Genomic DNA, 15,621 nt, shown 5'->3' on the forward strand with positions numbered 1-15,621 from the left:
CTGGGTCTTCCTCGTCGCACTCCATGAACCACTCGATCCATCGCCTTGAAAGAGGAACGAGAAAATCCTCGGACACGCTCAAGGGCGCTGGGATCTCGGAAGCACAGCAAGATGAAATTATTCTGAACCCTGAGGAGCCCGCAAGAGGCTCCTCGTGCTTGTGCTGCGTTGAGGTTGATTCTGACCTCTCCTTGCTCTGAGCCTGCCTCGTGTATGGCCATCGATCAAGACCAAAACGTCTGCAGACCAGCTTGAGAGTCGTCAAGGAAACGCCCTGAGAGAAGAGGGGTCAGACAGCTCAAGCCGATGAAGTGCAACTCAGCTTACAAGGATCTGTGCTGCTTCCTCCTGACGATGATCAAAATATTGACTTATGCTATCAATGCTCAAGTGCACTCGCTTTTGACCAACCTGCCTACCCTTTTTCCTCCGAACACGGATGGTAATAGATGCTGAGGAAGACATGGGACTTGGGTTGCTGTTGTCTGCTTTGTGTATCTATTGTCTGGTGTCTTCGCTGGGCACTTCGAAGACCGATTGAAAGCAATGGTCGGGATTATCGGAGGAACGAGGAAGGGCTAAGGGGCGAAAGATTTACAACAGATAGGGGGTGGGATCAGATGGGATAGAGTCGACTTGAGCACTTGGGTGTAGGAGACTGACTCGGAAGCGGGTGAAGGGGGCGGGGGCAGAGCAACAAGGGCAGGGGGCGTGGGTGGTTGAAAGAGGAAAGAGGCCGGAGGTTCTTTCCGCTGTCTTCACTGTAAGCTTTTCCCTGGACCGGTACGACTTCCCACTTCGAGCTAGGTAGGGGTCATTAGATTTAAAAAACCCACTCGTTTCGGGTCACCGGTCAGCAGCTGACCATGATCGTGACTGAATTACCTGTCACGGATATCGTCACATGGGTGCCCGGGATCAATATCTTTTCTGATAAGATGTGTTTTCAGCAGGCGCCAATCTGGCATCTTAAAAGGTACCTGCTGCCGCAGAAGCATCCACGGAGATCCGCCTAGGACCCTCCCGCGTGACTCAAAAAAAAGGCCCGTCAACCGTATTTTGTCATTTTGGTTACCCCGCCTCGTGAGTCCCCCTCTCTTTACAACCGCACATGGTGCTAAACCCCCGTGACACGGCCCGAGGGGACGGGTTCAAGTTGGCCGGGTTGCTTCCGGATGACTCATTCAAACTTTAGTTATCTTGGTGCTCCAAAAACGGATGATCCAGCAGTACCAGCTGAACCTTTATATATACCCATTATAGTTTACTATTTTTTAGCGCGATGTGACAACTTGGGCACTCGCGGCCGCAGGATTATTATTATTACTACTGGGCCGTACTGGCTCGGCGGCGGAACTTCGGAAGAGAAGGAGTAGTCATGAAGTTACTTGGCGGCAGTGAGGCCGCGCGCCGCCGCGCGGCCGCCCGCGCCCGCGTGAGCCGGTGACCGACCGTCACCGTGAAGGTATCCGTTAAGTTTGGGGGCCTGATTGTCCTCGTACTGATTTTTCACTTAACTTTGCGTAGTAAAGGTCACCGTGAGTGACCGACGGTACTACCGTCGGTAGTACTGCGGCCCGGCCCGCTGGCCGGCCACCGCACTGCCGCAGTGCGCCACGCGCCGCCAGGCCACGGGCCATAGACGGTTGAACCGTACTGTTACTACACACTGGTGACCGCCGGGCCGTACGGTGCCACCGTCGGGCCGAATACGCCCCGGTGACCTGTCGGACTACGCCCGAGCGGCAGCGACAGCAGCGGCCCGCTGATCTGATCCGATCCGGCGGATGCCATGATCGGCCGAGACCGACCGTCCGACGGCCCGGGTCAGCCACGGCCCCCCGGACTCGCCGCGGCCCGGGCCGCGGCCGGGCCCGGCCGGTAACTTTGAGTACTGAAATAATAAAGCCTGGGTGCTGACTGTCCGCTTATACCAAGGGCATGCACAACAAACTCCTTGTGCCCTTCGCCCTCCTCCTCGTCGCTCAGCCACGCACAAGCGTCTCCTGCACAGCCTTCCAGAGCCTCCAGTCAGCCCCGCCGGTAAGAGGACCAAGGAACCTCAGCGTCTGCATGGCTGAAGGAGCATCGAAGTCCTGGGAGTTCTCGAGGTTTGCGCGTACATGGCAGTTCTTCAATGGCAACCCGCTACGAAACTTCATCCCCTTCCTCCCTTCCTCTACCCCCAAGGTGAAACGCCCAGAAGCAGGCGTCACTGGACGTGAGATGCTCCTCTGGGACTTCAAGGACATGAACCAGGTGAGTGGGGGGGGTCATCGGGGGTGCGCTTCAGGAGGGAGGTCTGAACGCAAACTGCTTCTAGGAAGGGCTGGAAAACATTTGGGCAGCTCTTGATGACGTTGTGATGGGCGGAGTTAGTCTGAGCAACATCAAACTCGCAGAGCATGGCGCTACCTTCTCTGGTGAGACCTCCTCCAGGAACTCTGGAGGGTTCTGTTCCGTCAGGTGAGCTGCTGCTCGGCAGTTGGCTTCGAGCTCACGCACGATTGTCAAGGACGAGGAATGTTGACCCTCCCTTTAACCTGGAGGGGTACAAGAGCTTGAGGTCAACCTGACCTTGTCCTTGTGCCCATCTCATTGCTGGTGGCAGAATGCGAGCGAGATGCGACAAGGGCATGCGGTACAAGGTGATCCTCCGCGATAAGGAGGGATGGGACACGACTGCCTGGTGCTACTCGTTTGACACCAAGAGAGGGCAGGTAAGTGAAGAGAGCTTGCTCCAAGCTGCTTGCAGGCAGGAAGTGACAGCTGCCGCAGTGGATGGACGTCGAAGCCCCGCTGGACAAGTTCATCCCTGTTGTGCGCGGGAGAACGCTGAGAAGCCCCTCCAAGGGGATCGACCTGTCTAGGATCTACTCAGTGAGAGCATGCGGAGGGCTGAAAGTGGATGACGGGTTGATGTGCAGGTTCAGGTCATGCTGAGCAAGTACGAGTACGACGGGGAGCTCAATCCTAACTTCGAGGAGGGACGTTTTTGCTTCCAGTTCGGGCCGATCAGAGCAGCCAAGTAGATGAGATTGCTAGTCCGTTCGTTGAATTTGCATGGCAAATGATTGCAACTTGGAAAGTGACTGGTCGCCAAATTGACATGTCTCTTCGGATTCCCCGTGGCGTCTAGTTGACAGCCTGCTTGAGCGAGTCTCTCAACTCCTCCAACACCACCTTGGCGTCGCCTGCGTGTCAAGTTGACACGGGTGCTGTAGAGAGAAGGGAACAAGGAAAACGCTGATGAAGGAGGAGCTGACCAACAAAGAGGAAGGGGGAGGGGGAAAGAGGGCAGGACGGACGGAAGGGGCGGAGGAACGGGGGGGGAGCGGAGGGGGGAGGCATAGGAAGGGACCTAGAAGCATCTCTGTGTTGTCCTTGTAGAAGACAGGGTTCTCAAGTCCCTGCAGCTCCATCAGCCCCATAAACAGCAAGAGAAGGCATGTCGTTACCGCATAACCGGCAGCAAGACTCCTCTTGAAGAAGATGACAGACCTAGGGTAGACGGCAACACGAACAGCTTGAGCAGTGCAAGGAAGACGAGATCATCTTACTTTGAGAGCCAAACTCTGATGACAGGCATTCCTGAGTAGAACATTCCATCACCGTCGTCAGTCAATGGCGGATCTCCTTACCAGCGATCTCGCAGTCTGCGTCGTCTTCTGCCGCACTGTTCACCGTGTCGTTTGCTCCGATCACGAGGGTGACATCGACTGCGCAAGAGTGTTGATCAGTTACAACAAGTTGACGATACGGATAAAGAGAGCAGGCGAGACTGTCGTGATACCATCATCCCACTCTTCGTTGATCTCCTCCATCTCTTTAACGATGTCATAAGGGATTCCTGCCTCCGCCTGACAAGCACCGTCAAAAGAAGGTACTTTGTTGTCGCACAGAAGCACCAAAAGCACGTTGAGCTGGCCCGGCATCCTTCCTGCTACCTGTGTACACATCACACAGGAGCGAGAAGTCCTGACGTACCGGGTGGATGGCAAGGAACACCTTCTTGCCTGCGCTTGACAACATCTTGACAACCTTGAATGCATGTAAAGGGCCCGATCGATGAGCGAGGGAGACGCATGAAGTGAAGAAGTGAAGGACGAGGCGAGGGTCGAGAAATGAAAGTAATGGAGGATGAGAGGCTGCGAAAAAATCATGGCAAGACCTCTGCAAGGGGATATTGTCCCTTGGACACCGCGAGGCCATAGCCGGGAACGATACAGATCTTCTTGGCTTGAGCCAGCTTGGCCACCGCCCCTCAAGATGAGAGTCAGGCACTTGCACCCGCATCTTCGCTCCTCCCTCACCGGCAACATCCACCTGAGCTGCGACTTTGGGAGCGTCATCACCGGAAGAAGCCTTGGACTTCTTCTGCGCCGGGGGGGGGTGAGGAGCCCGATGGTATTCATGAGGCCCTTGTTCATCGCCTGCAGGGCAAGAAGACATGACTGGCGAACTTGAAGCTTCGGCTCACCTTGCACATGATGTCTGAGAGGATCGCACCGGAGGAGCCGATGAGAGCTCCGACGACAGTGAGGAGGTTGTTGTTTAGGACAAAACCCTCAGCGCATAGCGCCCACCTGAAACAGTCCATCACATCGAGACTCGCCGTTTCTGTGCCTCTTACCCGCTAGCTGAGTTCAGGAGGGTGATAACTACCGGCATGTCCCCTCCTCCTACCCCAGCAGCCACAACGAAGCCGAGAAGTCCAGCAACAGCGCTGGCAAGATACAACCAGGAGAGAGCTGTGGAAGCGTGAGAGGAGTTGGAAGCAGAACTGCTGGAGAACACCTGAAGAAACCATGAAGAAACGGAAGCAGGCAATCAGTGCTCCAATCATTGCAACGTTGACAACACGTTTCCTGCACAAAGAAAGGATGAGAGGAAACCGATCTGGCAGAAGCATCTCACCCAGGAAGGATGAAAGGTTTCCCCGAAATGAGACCCTGAAGCTTACCAAAGGCAACGATGCTGAAACAATATAGTCAATCTTTTTCACATGCATTCTTGAAGGAAGGGGGGACAACAAGCACCTGCCAGTCACTGTGATGGCTCCGATGACAGCAGCGACGTAAGAGGATGCCTCGTGGATCAGGGCACCAGTAGACGCGAGAGCGGCAGTGTGAGCAGGGGCGAGAAGCATGGAGGCGATGGCGGTGGCGACCGCTGCCACTCCGACAAGAGAATGAAATGCAGCAACAAGCTGAGGGTAACAACGAGTCACAAACCGGGAGATCAGGTACTGTGAGGAAGACAACAACACTGCCTGGAACCGACACAAGGAAAGGAGCTTGTCGCATGCTTAAGCATGACACGATTCGTACCTGCGGGAGTTCCGTGACACCGACCTTGCTCGCGATCGAAGCCCCTGCAGAAGACTGAGATAGAGGAAACAAGAGAATTCTCTCTACCAACAGCAACTCCTGCTCCCATGATGACCGAGGCTTGTTTAAAAACAGCTGAAACATTCATCAATTGTAGGTTTTTAAATGAGCATACTCAAAACAACCTGAAGAGAAATCTTGAGTCGTTAGAGTTGCAACCAGTCCGCTGGAGACTCCGAGGATTCCCATTGTGTTTCCGTACCTCGCAGTCGCCTGATATTACAAATAAATGGAAATGGAGTACAAGTGCTAACTATTACAGCACTGAAGCCCACCAACCTCTCACTTTCTCCCAAGTCCCTCCACCATTCTCATCCAAAAAGTCTCTAATGTACAACTCGTTGAAACGATTCTCTGCTAGTGGACACAGACCTGAGTTGAAAGACCACCGATGGCAAGAATGCAAAGCACGGCACCAATCAATTGCAACATTCCACAGAGGCTGCTACTGCATCCCGTAGCTGCTCCGACTGTTCACAGGGTCTCTTGTCAGTTTGGCAAAAAGGTGCAGAACTTTCCTACATGCATAAACAGCAGAGATGACGACGGCAGGCAGAAGGTAGATGTTCCGGTTGTACGAGGCAGAGCCTTCTTGTTTGAACATGCCGAGCATTCTATTTGTCATGACGAAACCTCCTCCGATGTTGATCATTGAAACAAACACTGCAGCAGCTGCTAGAACCTGCGCCGCGTTCTGTGGAAACAAGCCACCTCCCATGCAGACAAGCCCTCCGACAGCTGTCATGCCACTGATAGCGTTGGTAACTGACATGAGCGGAGAATGCAGCGAGGGAGTCACCCCATAAACTACTTGAGAACCAGCCAGACAAGAGAGAACAAAGATGGTGACGGGGATGTCAAGGTAGCTTCCAACAAGAAGGCTGACGCCAAAGAGGGTGGCAGCAAAGAGTGAAACAGAAATCGATCGGCTCCAAGCTTCCTGCTCTGCTTTGTTCGATTCTGACTTTGGGGAGGCAACCGGCTGAGGCGTGGTTGGCTTGCTGCTTGTGGCCGCCTTTGCACTCGGTTGTAGGGGAGGAGCCGGCCACATGAGGTAGCCGTTCTGAAGCACAAGGCAGCCACGAACGGCCTCGTCCTCCAGGTTGACCCTGAAATTCTTGTTCGAGCTCATAGAAAGCAAGAACTTCGCTACGTTGTTTGAGTAGAGCTCAGATGCCTGAGTTGGCAGGCGAGACGGCAAGTCAGAGTACCCAATGTGAGTTACGCCTTTGTAGACGTACTTCTCTCCTGGCTTGGTAGTCTCAATATTCCCCCCTGCTTCTGCTGCAAGATCTACCACCACGGATCCTGGCTTCATCGACTCAATCATTTCACGGGTGATTAGACGTGGAGCAGGCTTTCCGGGAATGAGTGCTGTGGTGATCACAATGTCAACATCCTTGCACTGACGGGCAAAAAGTGCCATTTCAGCCTCGATAAACTCTTTGCTCATCTCCTTTGCGTACCCGCCTTTTCCTTCTCCCTCCTCTTCCAGCTCAACCTCGAGGAATTCTGCTCCCACAGATTGAATCTGCTCCTTCACGGACGAGCGGACATCAAAGGCTCTGACGATAGCACCCATTCCCTTGGCCTGCTGGATCGCAGCAAGGCCTGCAACTCCGGCTCCGATCACGAGTACCTTGGCCGGGGGAATCCTCCCTGCGGCTGTGAACTGACCAGCAAAGAAGCGACCGAAAGCGTTGGCAGCCTCGATGACAGCTCGGTACCCCGCGACGTTTGCCATGGAGCTGAGAGCATCGAACGTCTGTGCCCTTGACAAGGTTCTTGGCAGGCAGTCGATGGCGAATACTGTCATCTTCTTCCTAGCAAGCTCGTCTACTATGGGCTTGTTTTGACCCGGAGAGATGAAGGAGACGAGATGCGAGCCTTCCTTGGAAAGATCTACTTCATCTTTGGTAGGGACGTTCACTTTGAGAACGATGTCGCAGCTCCAAATGTCCTTCATGCCCTTGATCACGGCGCCGGACGCCTGATAGGCTGCATCTGTGAAGTCTGCAGCTTCTCCCGCGCCTTGTTCGACGAACACCTGATACCCTTCCTTTGTAAGCATCGCAACAGTGCTCGGAGTAGCTGCCACCCTCCTTTCGGCCTCCTTGGACTCTTTAGGGATTCCAATCGTCAGCAAGTTCACAGGGATCCCGTCCTTGCTTCCAGGGCTCGACATCCTGAGAGAAAGAATTTTGGCTCTAGCTCCCATGGCAGTAACAGGAACAGTAGCACTGTACGCTCTCCTGCCGGAGAAGGTTGAAAGCTGCGGTTGAGCAATGCTCCTCGCTCCCCTCGAGACCATCGGGAGATGAAATGCGTCCACATTGTGAAGCGTCGACGTTCCGAACGTTACTAGTAGCAACGTGATGATCCTCATCGTGAACCTGCAGAGTAACTATAAGAGACTCTTTCTTGTCGAATCCCCCCACGGCAACGTCACAGGCAGGAGATCCTGGCAAATAGGAAACGAACTAAGGCGACAAGTGCTGATGGGGTGAGCAAAACCACCGACAAGAGGAGATGGAGTGAAGAAGAAAACGAACAAGAGAAGATGAAGAGAAGAAATGAAGAGAAGAAGGCAACAAACAAGAGAAGATCAAGAGAAGAAGACCACTAACAAGAAGAGATGAAGTGAAGACAGCATGTAGGGTGATCTCATACCTTGTAGCGTGTCGCTTGTCTCTTCTCCTGCTTCTTTCCTAGGTCAGGCCTTAGCAGTGCATGCGCCTTGCCTTGGGGCGTAACCCTGACCACGTATCATCATCCCCCTCGTACCCATAATTCTGTAGTACTACGGTACTCGGAGGCGGACTCAGTTTTCCGTCATCCCGGGGCGGCCCGGCCGGGCCAAGCACCACTGAGTAGTGACCTGGACTCGGGCCCGTTCCGACAGTGAGGACAGCTCGATCGTTACATAACCGTTATTCGGATGCTACCGTTGCCCTTCGATAGTGCAAAGAGCGCCGTCCCCCAGCGGCGATCGGACAGCGCCGGGAGCCTGGGCTCGCCGATCGGACCGGCGGCGGCGACAGCAGGGAGAAGCAGGGCAAGCTGATCGCAAGGATGGCGCCCCGCCATTCAGATGGCATCGCGGCACTGCGGCACTGCATGATAGGTCACGCTGTCCGTGCCAACCCTGGACAGCCCGGCGCTCGGAGCCGCGCGGCGGCGCAGACTGATCATGCCACGGACGACGCCTCGATGATGATGGGGATGCCGCAGTGCGACACTGTGACAGCAGCGGCGGCCGGGCGGCACTGAGACAAGGCTGCTGTAGTACGGTAGTACCAGGGATCATGGCACGCAGAGGCGATTACTTGGGGACGGTTCGCACCCTGATCTTCTCAGCCGGGAAGCCCGGCCGCCTTTTGCACTGATCACTCAGTGACTCTGAGCAGTGGGGACTAGGGAGGTTCAGTGCCAGGACTGACTCAGTCGGAGACCGTCGGACGCCGCCGTCGTACTCTGATGAGAGGAAGTCAGGCTGGCAGCTAGTATAGAGACTGATAGAAACTGTACAGCCCAGTGAGATGCGGCAGCCTGAGTTATGACTCTGAAAGACATGATTTAACTTGTGGGAAGATTATGAGATGCCTTCAGTAGAGTCAAATAGAAAGAAGGACCAAAAATCCATGAATGCTAGACTAGATGGGCAGGAAGAGTAAGTGCTAGAGCCACAAGAGTGCATGTGTTCTTGTTGCTCTCCTCTTCATCCATTTTGTTACAAGCGACCTTAAACTTGACCACTCTTTATTGACAATTTCACTCCAGGACCGTGACGAGCAATCATCATACTTCCGGCAACTTCCGTGCAATCTCAAGGAGCCATAGTTAAGGTTGATTGTGACCCAGAGTCTCTCTTGCTGGTCCTCAGATCTCGACACGCAAGAATTTTTAGCTGAAATGGAGGGCAGCAGTGTTGAGGACATCAACACCATGGAAGCAAGTGTTGTGGCGGCAGGCAGCGGGAAGGAAGGTGCTGAAGTCTACGATGTGATGCAAAGGAAGGAGGGTAGCCTCCTTAGAAGGGGCCGTGCGTCCTGTTGCTGGGGCTCTCAGTGGTTGGAGACATTCGTTGTCATATCGCAAGAGAGGCAGAGGGTGAAGAAGGACGGGAAGGATTTTCTCGTGAGGAAATGCCTGCTGAGGTGCTACCATGAACAATCGGATGAGGAACCCTACGAGTTGATTGATATCACATTCTCTCGAACTCGAATTTGCCCGGGCAAGACGTCTGGACAGGAGTTTTGCTTTGAGTTGAAGCTTAGCAAACATACGTTGATGATGAGCGCCGAGTCTTCGGAGGAGCTCACGGCTTGGACTGAGAGTATCCAGACAATGACAGAAAATAGTCGATCCCGCCCTGCAGTACGCCCAGCAGCAAAGAAGGCTAACTTACAAAAGTCGTGCAAGGTGTGTCAATCTGTCAATATTCACTCTGTTTGTTCACTACACTGCATACAGGACCTAGAATCTGATTCACAAAACACTTCCCCTCAGAAACAGAGCCCGTCTTGTTCGTCTCCAACAAGCTCATCGGAGAAGGTTGAATGCACGCGATTGAAACTTCCAATAATCTTATTTCAGTGCTCGCACGACGAGGATGCTACGAGACAGGACGAGTCCATTGCTGTTCCAAACGCAGGAGAAACCATCATTTCACTCAGTGTGGCTCCAGAGAGTGTGCAGATCTCAACTGAGACCGAAGATGAGACTTTGTTTGCAAGGCCAGTACCTTCCGAGGGCAAGCCAGGAAGTCAATCCAGTCACGACAGGCATTCAAAAAGGGAAGGTGGAGAAAGACAGATTGAGAGCCTTGACCAAGTTGAGTCATCAGAGGTGAAGTACATGGCCTGACTTTCTACAAAGACATCAACGAGGAACATTACTTGTGATTGCTGTATGAAAAGCTTGTAACATTTTTCTGTTGAAATTCGTGCGAAAGTGGGATGCGAATAAGGATTGCTTTGAGCGTGTCAAGAAGTTCAAAGCTGAGCCATCTCTCTGCCGCGAGGTTCCCATGATTCACATCAGTCCGATTCTCAGTTTATTGTGATCGCACGCTATAGAGCATTCGCATGAACATTGAAATACATCTGGATGAAGAAATCTCCCAGAGCCGGCAGAGAATCTCTCAGACGCCCTCACAGCTACTTGGGATTCTCTTGCAGCTCCTTGATGAGGTAAAGTTTGTTGAAGCTCAATCCTGAGAAGTTTGCGACGGAGTTGCAGTAACTCGACACCTGCCAACAGTGAGAAGGAGAAGTCCCAAAAGCACATCCCTCTACCTGGTTGGCGATGAGCAGCCCCTCGAGGCGAGAGGGATCCGGGAACAACTTCATCAGCTCGTCCTACGAACGTCCGTCAGCTATACAGAATTATCGATTCATCCATCACCTTGGAGGGCTCTTCGCGCGCGTTTCTGCGATAATCTTTCCTCTTGCGCTCCGCATCTCTCTTGCGGTACTCGCTTCGCTCCTGGTCTTGACGGAGGTTCTCGATGCCATCCAGCTGCCCAGCTAGTCAGACCGCAGCTCGCACAAAGCAAGAAAAGGGTCAACCATGAGCTCCATGCTCTTTTCCAGGAATGGACGAGTAGACAGATCGAGCCTCTCAAAGTCGCAATGCCTGTTCCAAGGTAAGACATGACAGGCAGGGACAAAGAATTCGGACAAGCTCAAGGGAAGCACATCAGTGACAACACAGCTACATGGCTAGAAAACGCATCATAGTTGGCATGCAAACTCATAGAATTGTCTCTTAGATGTCATGGAAACACAAGGAAGACACGCCAGAGATAGGGAACAAGGACATAATAACAAAGGAAAGGGGAACATGAAGCTCACATCTTAGCGCCCATGGTGCCCTCACATGCCCAGTCATAAAGCATGGCATTAACAAGGGTGCTGTTGTGGATACGAATCGGAACTTCTTCGAAGATGTCTTCAATTGTTACGCCCTCATCCAGGCACTTGCCGCTGTAATCGAACTTTGGTCGGATGTCCTGTTCGGTGAACCCATGTTCGTTGCTTTCAAGGTGCTGCTTGTACTTTGCCATGAAGCGGTCAGTAAGCCTGTACGCCTTGAGATGAACGCTTCCAGTGCTTGTTCTCACAGGGTCGTAAACGAGACACACAGATTTGGGAACGGTATCCTGGAACTGGAACTGCGTTGCGACGGTGGGGCGTTCAGGGTCGAGCCATGAGTTCATGTAAGAGGACTGGTACCAGCCTACAGTATTGTTGTCAACATTCACCTCGCGCATGCATCTGAGCATCTCTGTAGCATAACTTTCCATCTCTTCACCCGACTGATCCTCTTCGCTCGAGTGCGGCATCGGGAAGCATGACGTCACCTCAAGGGTGGTGGTTCCTTCCAACGTGATGTCCATCCCGAGTAGCTGACCTGAGATCATAACGCTGGGGTTTCCTTCGTCCCTGCAGTGCTTGATGATCTTAAGGACGACAAGGCCATCGATCTGCACGCAGTCGAGTCGCGTCCCCGCCGTAGCCACCCCATACATAGGCTCCGTCATCCCACGCGCGCCGAAGGATGCCGTACCCCTAGTGAGACTAATGGACGTGGTAGGGGTCATTCAAGTTTTAGACAATAGTCATAGGGTGATAGGTATACTCTTTTTAATTATGAATTCATATAGTATACTTGGATGCATGCAAGCACCACAATCGATCAATAGGAATATGCTAGAATCGTACCGGTGACAAGCACACTAGGGAATCATGCAGGGTGGGTACTAGGGTACCAACTCTATATAGGGAGAAACTTCAGCAGAATTAGCAGGGGTGGTAGGTTCTATTACTACTTAACTAATAAATTGGATTTTACGATGATAGAGATTATTTACTCAATAGGGCTCGTGCATTAATTGAATAATTGAGTCAATTAGGTAGAACGGTTGACACATTGAATGATTTTTGCGCAGTTAAGTGAAGGTATCAGTTAAGTTTGGGGGACAGCAGTCGGCAGGATTAGGTTTGGTTCTCGCTGTCTTTTCTCTTCTCGCCGTTTGGCCTGTGCGACTCAGTGTCACGCCAGGGTTTTGGTTTACTCAAAGTTACTGAGTTAAAAATCTTCAGTACGGTAGTACGAGGACAATCAGGAGAGTCGAGGAGGCTTGACCCTGCACAGTTTTAACTTAACTTTGGCTGATTCTGAGTCATTGGAATTGCTAAGGTCCTCTCAGTCATGTCTGTATCATGCCTTGGATTTCACTGGCCGCGGGCCGCTCATCCTTGCACTGCGCATACCGTACAGCCTAACGACGGCCTATCTCTCATGTGCTCCCGGGCTCAATTCTGGTTTTGTGTGCATTAAGCAAAACTCCGAGTCAGGCTCGGCGAGCCGGGCTCCTGCGGCCCGCTGGGTCACTGAGACCTCTTGCCAAACCTCGTAGGCGACCAGGCCGATGTGGTAAAGCGCGAAGGTGGTGCACCTTACAGAGTACAGTGTGACTCTCCAACTTTACTACGAATAATGTACTTCAAACGTTGTGATTACAGGAGATACATGTGATCATCACGAGGACCGTCGGAGGATACAGAGGTCACAGTGGGTCTAACGAGGGCTATAGAAGCTTCTATTATGCCATGAGATCAGGATACCTCTGTCAGCATGGTCATCGGTCAAGATTACTACACCGGAACCGCTCACATTTTCAGACTATCACGCGGCTGGCTGACAGTGTTACAGTACTTTACCACAGGGGTCATGAGTCGTTGACCCCTTCATCTACGGTCAGCCCCCCGCTTCACGGAAATCTCATCCTTCCTATCCCCGACAGCCTCTCGCCATCTGCTCCTCTTGCTTCATCCCTTTCCATCTGCATTGAAAGCTTCGCTCACCACCTATTGCAACATCCCAAGAATGTCTTCTGAAGTTGTCACCGTACGAGGACGAACTAAGAATGTTGTCCGCAATGCAAATCGGCGTGTAAACCTGGATTTGCCGATGCTCGAAAGACTGTTTGAGCACCGACAGGAAGATGCAGCTGCAATGTTGGTGAGCTTGAAAAATCATTTGATGTGTACACGCGCTTACATTCCCTGCAGGGTATCTCCATGACGAGCTTAAAGATAGCTTGCCGCAGACTTGGAGTCCAGCGCTGGCCGTACTCGCGATCCCGCAATGTTGAGCAGCGAGAAGAAGGCTCGAGCTCACATGAGCCTTCCGACGTGCATGCCAGCGGGTCCACAGACAGTCTGTTAGCAGCTGGCATGGACAATAGCTTCAGCACGGAAGATGTTCAGCTTTCTGTGGAGGTCCCCCTCCTCTCTCCTACAGAAGCAGACGAGAGCACCGAGCAGCAGGCCTGCAGTAGCGACGAGCCGAGCATCGACCACACGTGGGTAGCGTGGTTTCTGAGGTGCGATGACTTCAGCCCTGTTTTCAAAGAAGAGGAGGTGGTTTGCCTCGAGGATGAGGCAAGACGGAGAGGTGCTAGTCAGAGACGGCAATCGTATCCTTTCTGCCATCAGCCGCATGCTGGGATCGCTGAAATCCCAACGTCCTCCGCGTTTGACTTTTATTCGGCCTCTTCCTCATCTTCCTACCCTGGATCGCTGCCAAACACTGATGTTGCTCAACCTTGCTTTCACAGGAGCTTCTCCTGCCTCCCATAATCCCCTTCGTGCTCTTTGATCATAATAGACTGTGAATAAACGTGACTGATGGACAAACTACATTGCCATATGAAAACTTTCATTCTTGATAACAGAGTGAGGGAAAGGTTAAGAGCGACCAAAAGAAAGTAGAAAAGGAGCCTGAAGTGAGCGGCAAGACAAAGAGAACGGAGGGGGAGACGGAAAGAGAAGAAAACAGCCACGTGGGCATTTGCTAGAGGCCGTTGGCAGCGATGAAGAACGCAAGCTCATCTTCAGTGAGTGACTCAGAAACCATCTGTCGAAGCCGCTGCGAGCAAAAAACTGAGGAAGGCGACGGGATAGGATCGCAAGTCACCTGCACTGACACGGAAGATTCGTTTCCCTTGAGCTGGTGAATTTCGGGTGGGATTTCCGAGTTGTTGACGTCACCGAGCACCTGGATGGAATTCCATCATCAGAGTATGTACCAAAGAGAAACGTGATGAGAAGAGATGGGGAGAGGTGGGGGAGGGGGGGCGAGAGAAGGGTGGGAAGTGAAGTGGGGAAAGAGGAGAGAAGAGGAGAGGAGAGGGGAGGAGAGGAGGAGAGAGGAGGAGAGAGGAGGAGAGGAGGGGCAGGGGAACAAGACTAGTCTGGAATAGAGGAGAGGGGAAAGGAGGACTGAGGGCAGTCGCTGGTTGGCAGGGAATGAGTGAATTGCAATGAGGGGATGTTCACCTCCATGGCAACATCCGCCATAGCGTAAAAGAGGCAGTCGCCGTCACCACTGCGAGCACCGTTAGGAGGAGGCAGCGATTTAGAATATCGTACGGTGTATTGGAGATCGTGAACTCTGGGTTGTCCCCATTCCTTGAGCAGACGATCCTCTCGACAAAACTTGTTCCCGCCTGCCAGCACATGAGCACAGCGCAAGGAGGCAGAAGGTGCTGGGTGCATGAGAGAAAGGCGGTATGGAGAAGGGGGGAAGCTGAGAGGGAGAAAAGATGTAGAAGCAGGACAATGCAGAATAGGTGGAACTTGAGGAGTTTGCATACCGGAAACCCATCGATGACCCAACTCTCAAAAGCTGTACCATTGTTGCACTGAAACGAACCAAGAGGTGAGAAAAGGGAGAATGCAGAGACGAGGACGAGGGGGAAAAGAAGGAGAGGTTGGAGAGAAGAAGATGAAGAGGATTCGAGGATCAAGAATGGTAAGAGAGGCAGAGGATCGTGGATGACCTGCCGCTCGATGGAGTTGGCCGACTTGACTTGTCTCAGGGTGTGGGTGTTTCGGATGACTGGAGTGCGGAGAGTTGGGAGAACATCCTGCACTCACGATGAGAAAGAGGACGAGGACAGGCCGACAAGAGCACGTGTTCAATCGATGCGGAGAAGAACAGCTTCGCTGACTCTTCAAGATTGCTGTCCCACCTAAGGGTACAAGTCAGGGATCGACCCTCGAGTTGAGATTCCTCCAACCCTTGAGGGCAGTCTTCCTTAAGCCGGTGGATCATGCCGCTGTTGAGGTATAGGTGGCCGTCTGACGCCTATCGGAATCATGAGATCATCAAAAATTAGGCTGCCAGCAAACGGAGGGTGGGGAAGGGTGGGGGGGGGGTT

General features: G+C 52.8%; 6 protein-coding genes across 6 annotated transcripts in view; 3 read left to right on the top strand and 3 right to left on the bottom strand.

The window, feature by feature from the left end:
• The first annotated feature begins 1,943 nt into the window (after window positions 1–1,943).
• Window positions 1,944–3,092, top strand: GUITHDRAFT_196784 (complex I intermediate associated protein). Its single transcript, XM_005842037.1, has 6 exons — window positions 1,944–2,259; window positions 2,324–2,466; window positions 2,516–2,566; window positions 2,612–2,720; window positions 2,779–2,880; window positions 2,928–3,092. The coding sequence occupies exons 1-6, from the start codon at window positions 2,074–2,076 to the stop codon at window positions 3,030–3,032; spliced, it is 696 nt and encodes a 231-aa protein (XP_005842094.1). The 5' UTR covers window positions 1,944–2,073; the 3' UTR covers window positions 3,033–3,092.
• Window positions 3,093–3,135: 43 nt separating this feature from the next.
• GUITHDRAFT_156799 (hypothetical protein) lies at window positions 3,136–7,575 on the bottom strand (the record flags this gene model as incomplete). The annotated part of the gene is made up of 20 exons (XM_005841661.1): window positions 3,136–3,194; window positions 3,362–3,410; window positions 3,459–3,501; window positions 3,561–3,591; window positions 3,642–3,719; window positions 3,794–3,860; window positions 3,909–3,947; window positions 3,988–4,041; window positions 4,172–4,234; window positions 4,314–4,433; window positions 4,481–4,586; window positions 4,634–4,751; window positions 4,798–4,868; window positions 4,918–4,977; window positions 5,040–5,209; window positions 5,331–5,374; window positions 5,418–5,465; window positions 5,516–5,603; window positions 5,763–5,851; window positions 5,913–7,575. The coding sequence occupies 20 exons, from the start codon at window positions 7,573–7,575 to the stop codon at window positions 3,136–3,138; spliced, it is 3,060 nt and encodes a 1,019-aa protein (XP_005841718.1).
• Window positions 7,576–9,168: 1,593 nt separating this feature from the next.
• Window positions 9,169–10,315, top strand: GUITHDRAFT_149844 (hypothetical protein). The gene is made up of 3 exons (XM_005841662.1): window positions 9,169–9,812; window positions 9,864–9,944; window positions 9,987–10,315. The coding sequence occupies exons 1-3, from the start codon at window positions 9,303–9,305 to the stop codon at window positions 10,254–10,256; spliced, it is 861 nt and encodes a 286-aa protein (XP_005841719.1). The 5' UTR covers window positions 9,169–9,302; the 3' UTR covers window positions 10,257–10,315.
• A 118-nt stretch (window positions 10,316–10,433) lies between these two features.
• On the bottom strand, window positions 10,434–11,946 carry GUITHDRAFT_149845 (translation initiation factor 3, subunit H). The gene is made up of 5 exons (XM_005841663.1): window positions 11,246–11,946; window positions 10,961–11,027; window positions 10,797–10,910; window positions 10,688–10,750; window positions 10,434–10,642 (listed from the first exon to the last, which is right to left on the bottom strand). Exons 1-5 carry the CDS (start codon window positions 11,932–11,934, stop codon window positions 10,550–10,552), a joined length of 1,026 nt encoding a protein of 341 aa, XP_005841720.1. The 5' UTR covers window positions 11,935–11,946; the 3' UTR covers window positions 10,434–10,549.
• Window positions 11,947–13,283: 1,337 nt separating this feature from the next.
• Window positions 13,284–14,038, top strand: GUITHDRAFT_99396 (hypothetical protein; the record flags this gene model as incomplete). Its single annotated transcript, XM_005841664.1, has 2 exons — window positions 13,284–13,418; window positions 13,469–14,038. The coding sequence occupies 2 exons, from the start codon at window positions 13,284–13,286 to the stop codon at window positions 14,036–14,038; spliced, it is 705 nt and encodes a 234-aa protein (XP_005841721.1).
• Window positions 14,039–14,252: 214 nt separating this feature from the next.
• GUITHDRAFT_131771 (hypothetical protein) overlaps window positions 14,253–15,621 on the bottom strand; it is a gene marked incomplete at both ends in the record, with an annotated part of 2,637 nt that continues 1,268 nt past the window's right edge. Inside the window, 7 exons of the mRNA XM_005841665.1 lie at window positions 14,253–14,456; window positions 14,738–14,786; window positions 14,831–14,907; window positions 15,055–15,102; window positions 15,241–15,327; window positions 15,375–15,432; window positions 15,481–15,548. Of these exons, the coding sequence (XP_005841722.1) occupies window positions 14,253–14,456; window positions 14,738–14,786; window positions 14,831–14,907; window positions 15,055–15,102; window positions 15,241–15,327; window positions 15,375–15,432; window positions 15,481–15,548 (591 nt within the window). The remainder of the gene's footprint in view (window positions 14,457–14,737; window positions 14,787–14,830; window positions 14,908–15,054; window positions 15,103–15,240; window positions 15,328–15,374; window positions 15,433–15,480; window positions 15,549–15,621) is intronic.

This window comes from Guillardia theta (genome assembly GCF_000315625.1).
Source record: "Guillardia theta CCMP2712 unplaced genomic scaffold GUITHscaffold_2, whole genome shotgun sequence".
NCBI lineage: Eukaryota > Cryptophyceae > Pyrenomonadales > Geminigeraceae > Guillardia > Guillardia theta.

Excerpts from the sequence above, each read along its gene's own strand:
- GUITHDRAFT_196784 (XM_005842037.1), top strand. The coding sequence starts at position 2,074 with ATGGCTGAAGGAGCATCGAAGTCCTGGGAGTTCTCGAGGTTTGCGCGT. Across the intron at positions 2,260-2,323 it reads ACTTCAAGGACATGAACCAG|GAAGGGCTGGAAAACATTTG; the intron begins GTGAGTGGGGGG and ends AACTGCTTCTAG. Across the intron at positions 2,567-2,611 it reads GAGGGGTACAAGAGCTTGAG|AATGCGAGCGAGATGCGACA; the intron begins GTCAACCTGACC and ends TGCTGGTGGCAG.
- GUITHDRAFT_149844 (XM_005841662.1), top strand. The coding sequence starts at position 9,303 with ATGGAGGGCAGCAGTGTTGAGGACATCAACACCATGGAAGCAAGTGTT. Across the intron at positions 9,813-9,863 it reads ACTTACAAAAGTCGTGCAAG|GACCTAGAATCTGATTCACA; the intron begins GTGTGTCAATCT and ends CACTGCATACAG. Across the intron at positions 9,945-9,986 it reads CAACAAGCTCATCGGAGAAG|TGCTCGCACGACGAGGATGC; the intron begins GTTGAATGCACG and ends ATCTTATTTCAG.
- GUITHDRAFT_149845 (XM_005841663.1), bottom strand. The coding sequence starts at position 11,934 with ATGACGGAGCCTATGTATGGGGTGGCTACGGCGGGGACGCGACTCGAC. Across the intron at positions 11,028-11,245 it reads GGCACCATGGGCGCTAAGAT|GCATTGCGACTTTGAGAGGC; the intron begins GTGAGCTTCATG and ends ACCTTGGAACAG. Across the intron at positions 10,751-10,796 it reads CGCGCGAAGAGCCCTCCAAG|GACGAGCTGATGAAGTTGTT; the intron begins GTGATGGATGAA and ends GGACGTTCGTAG.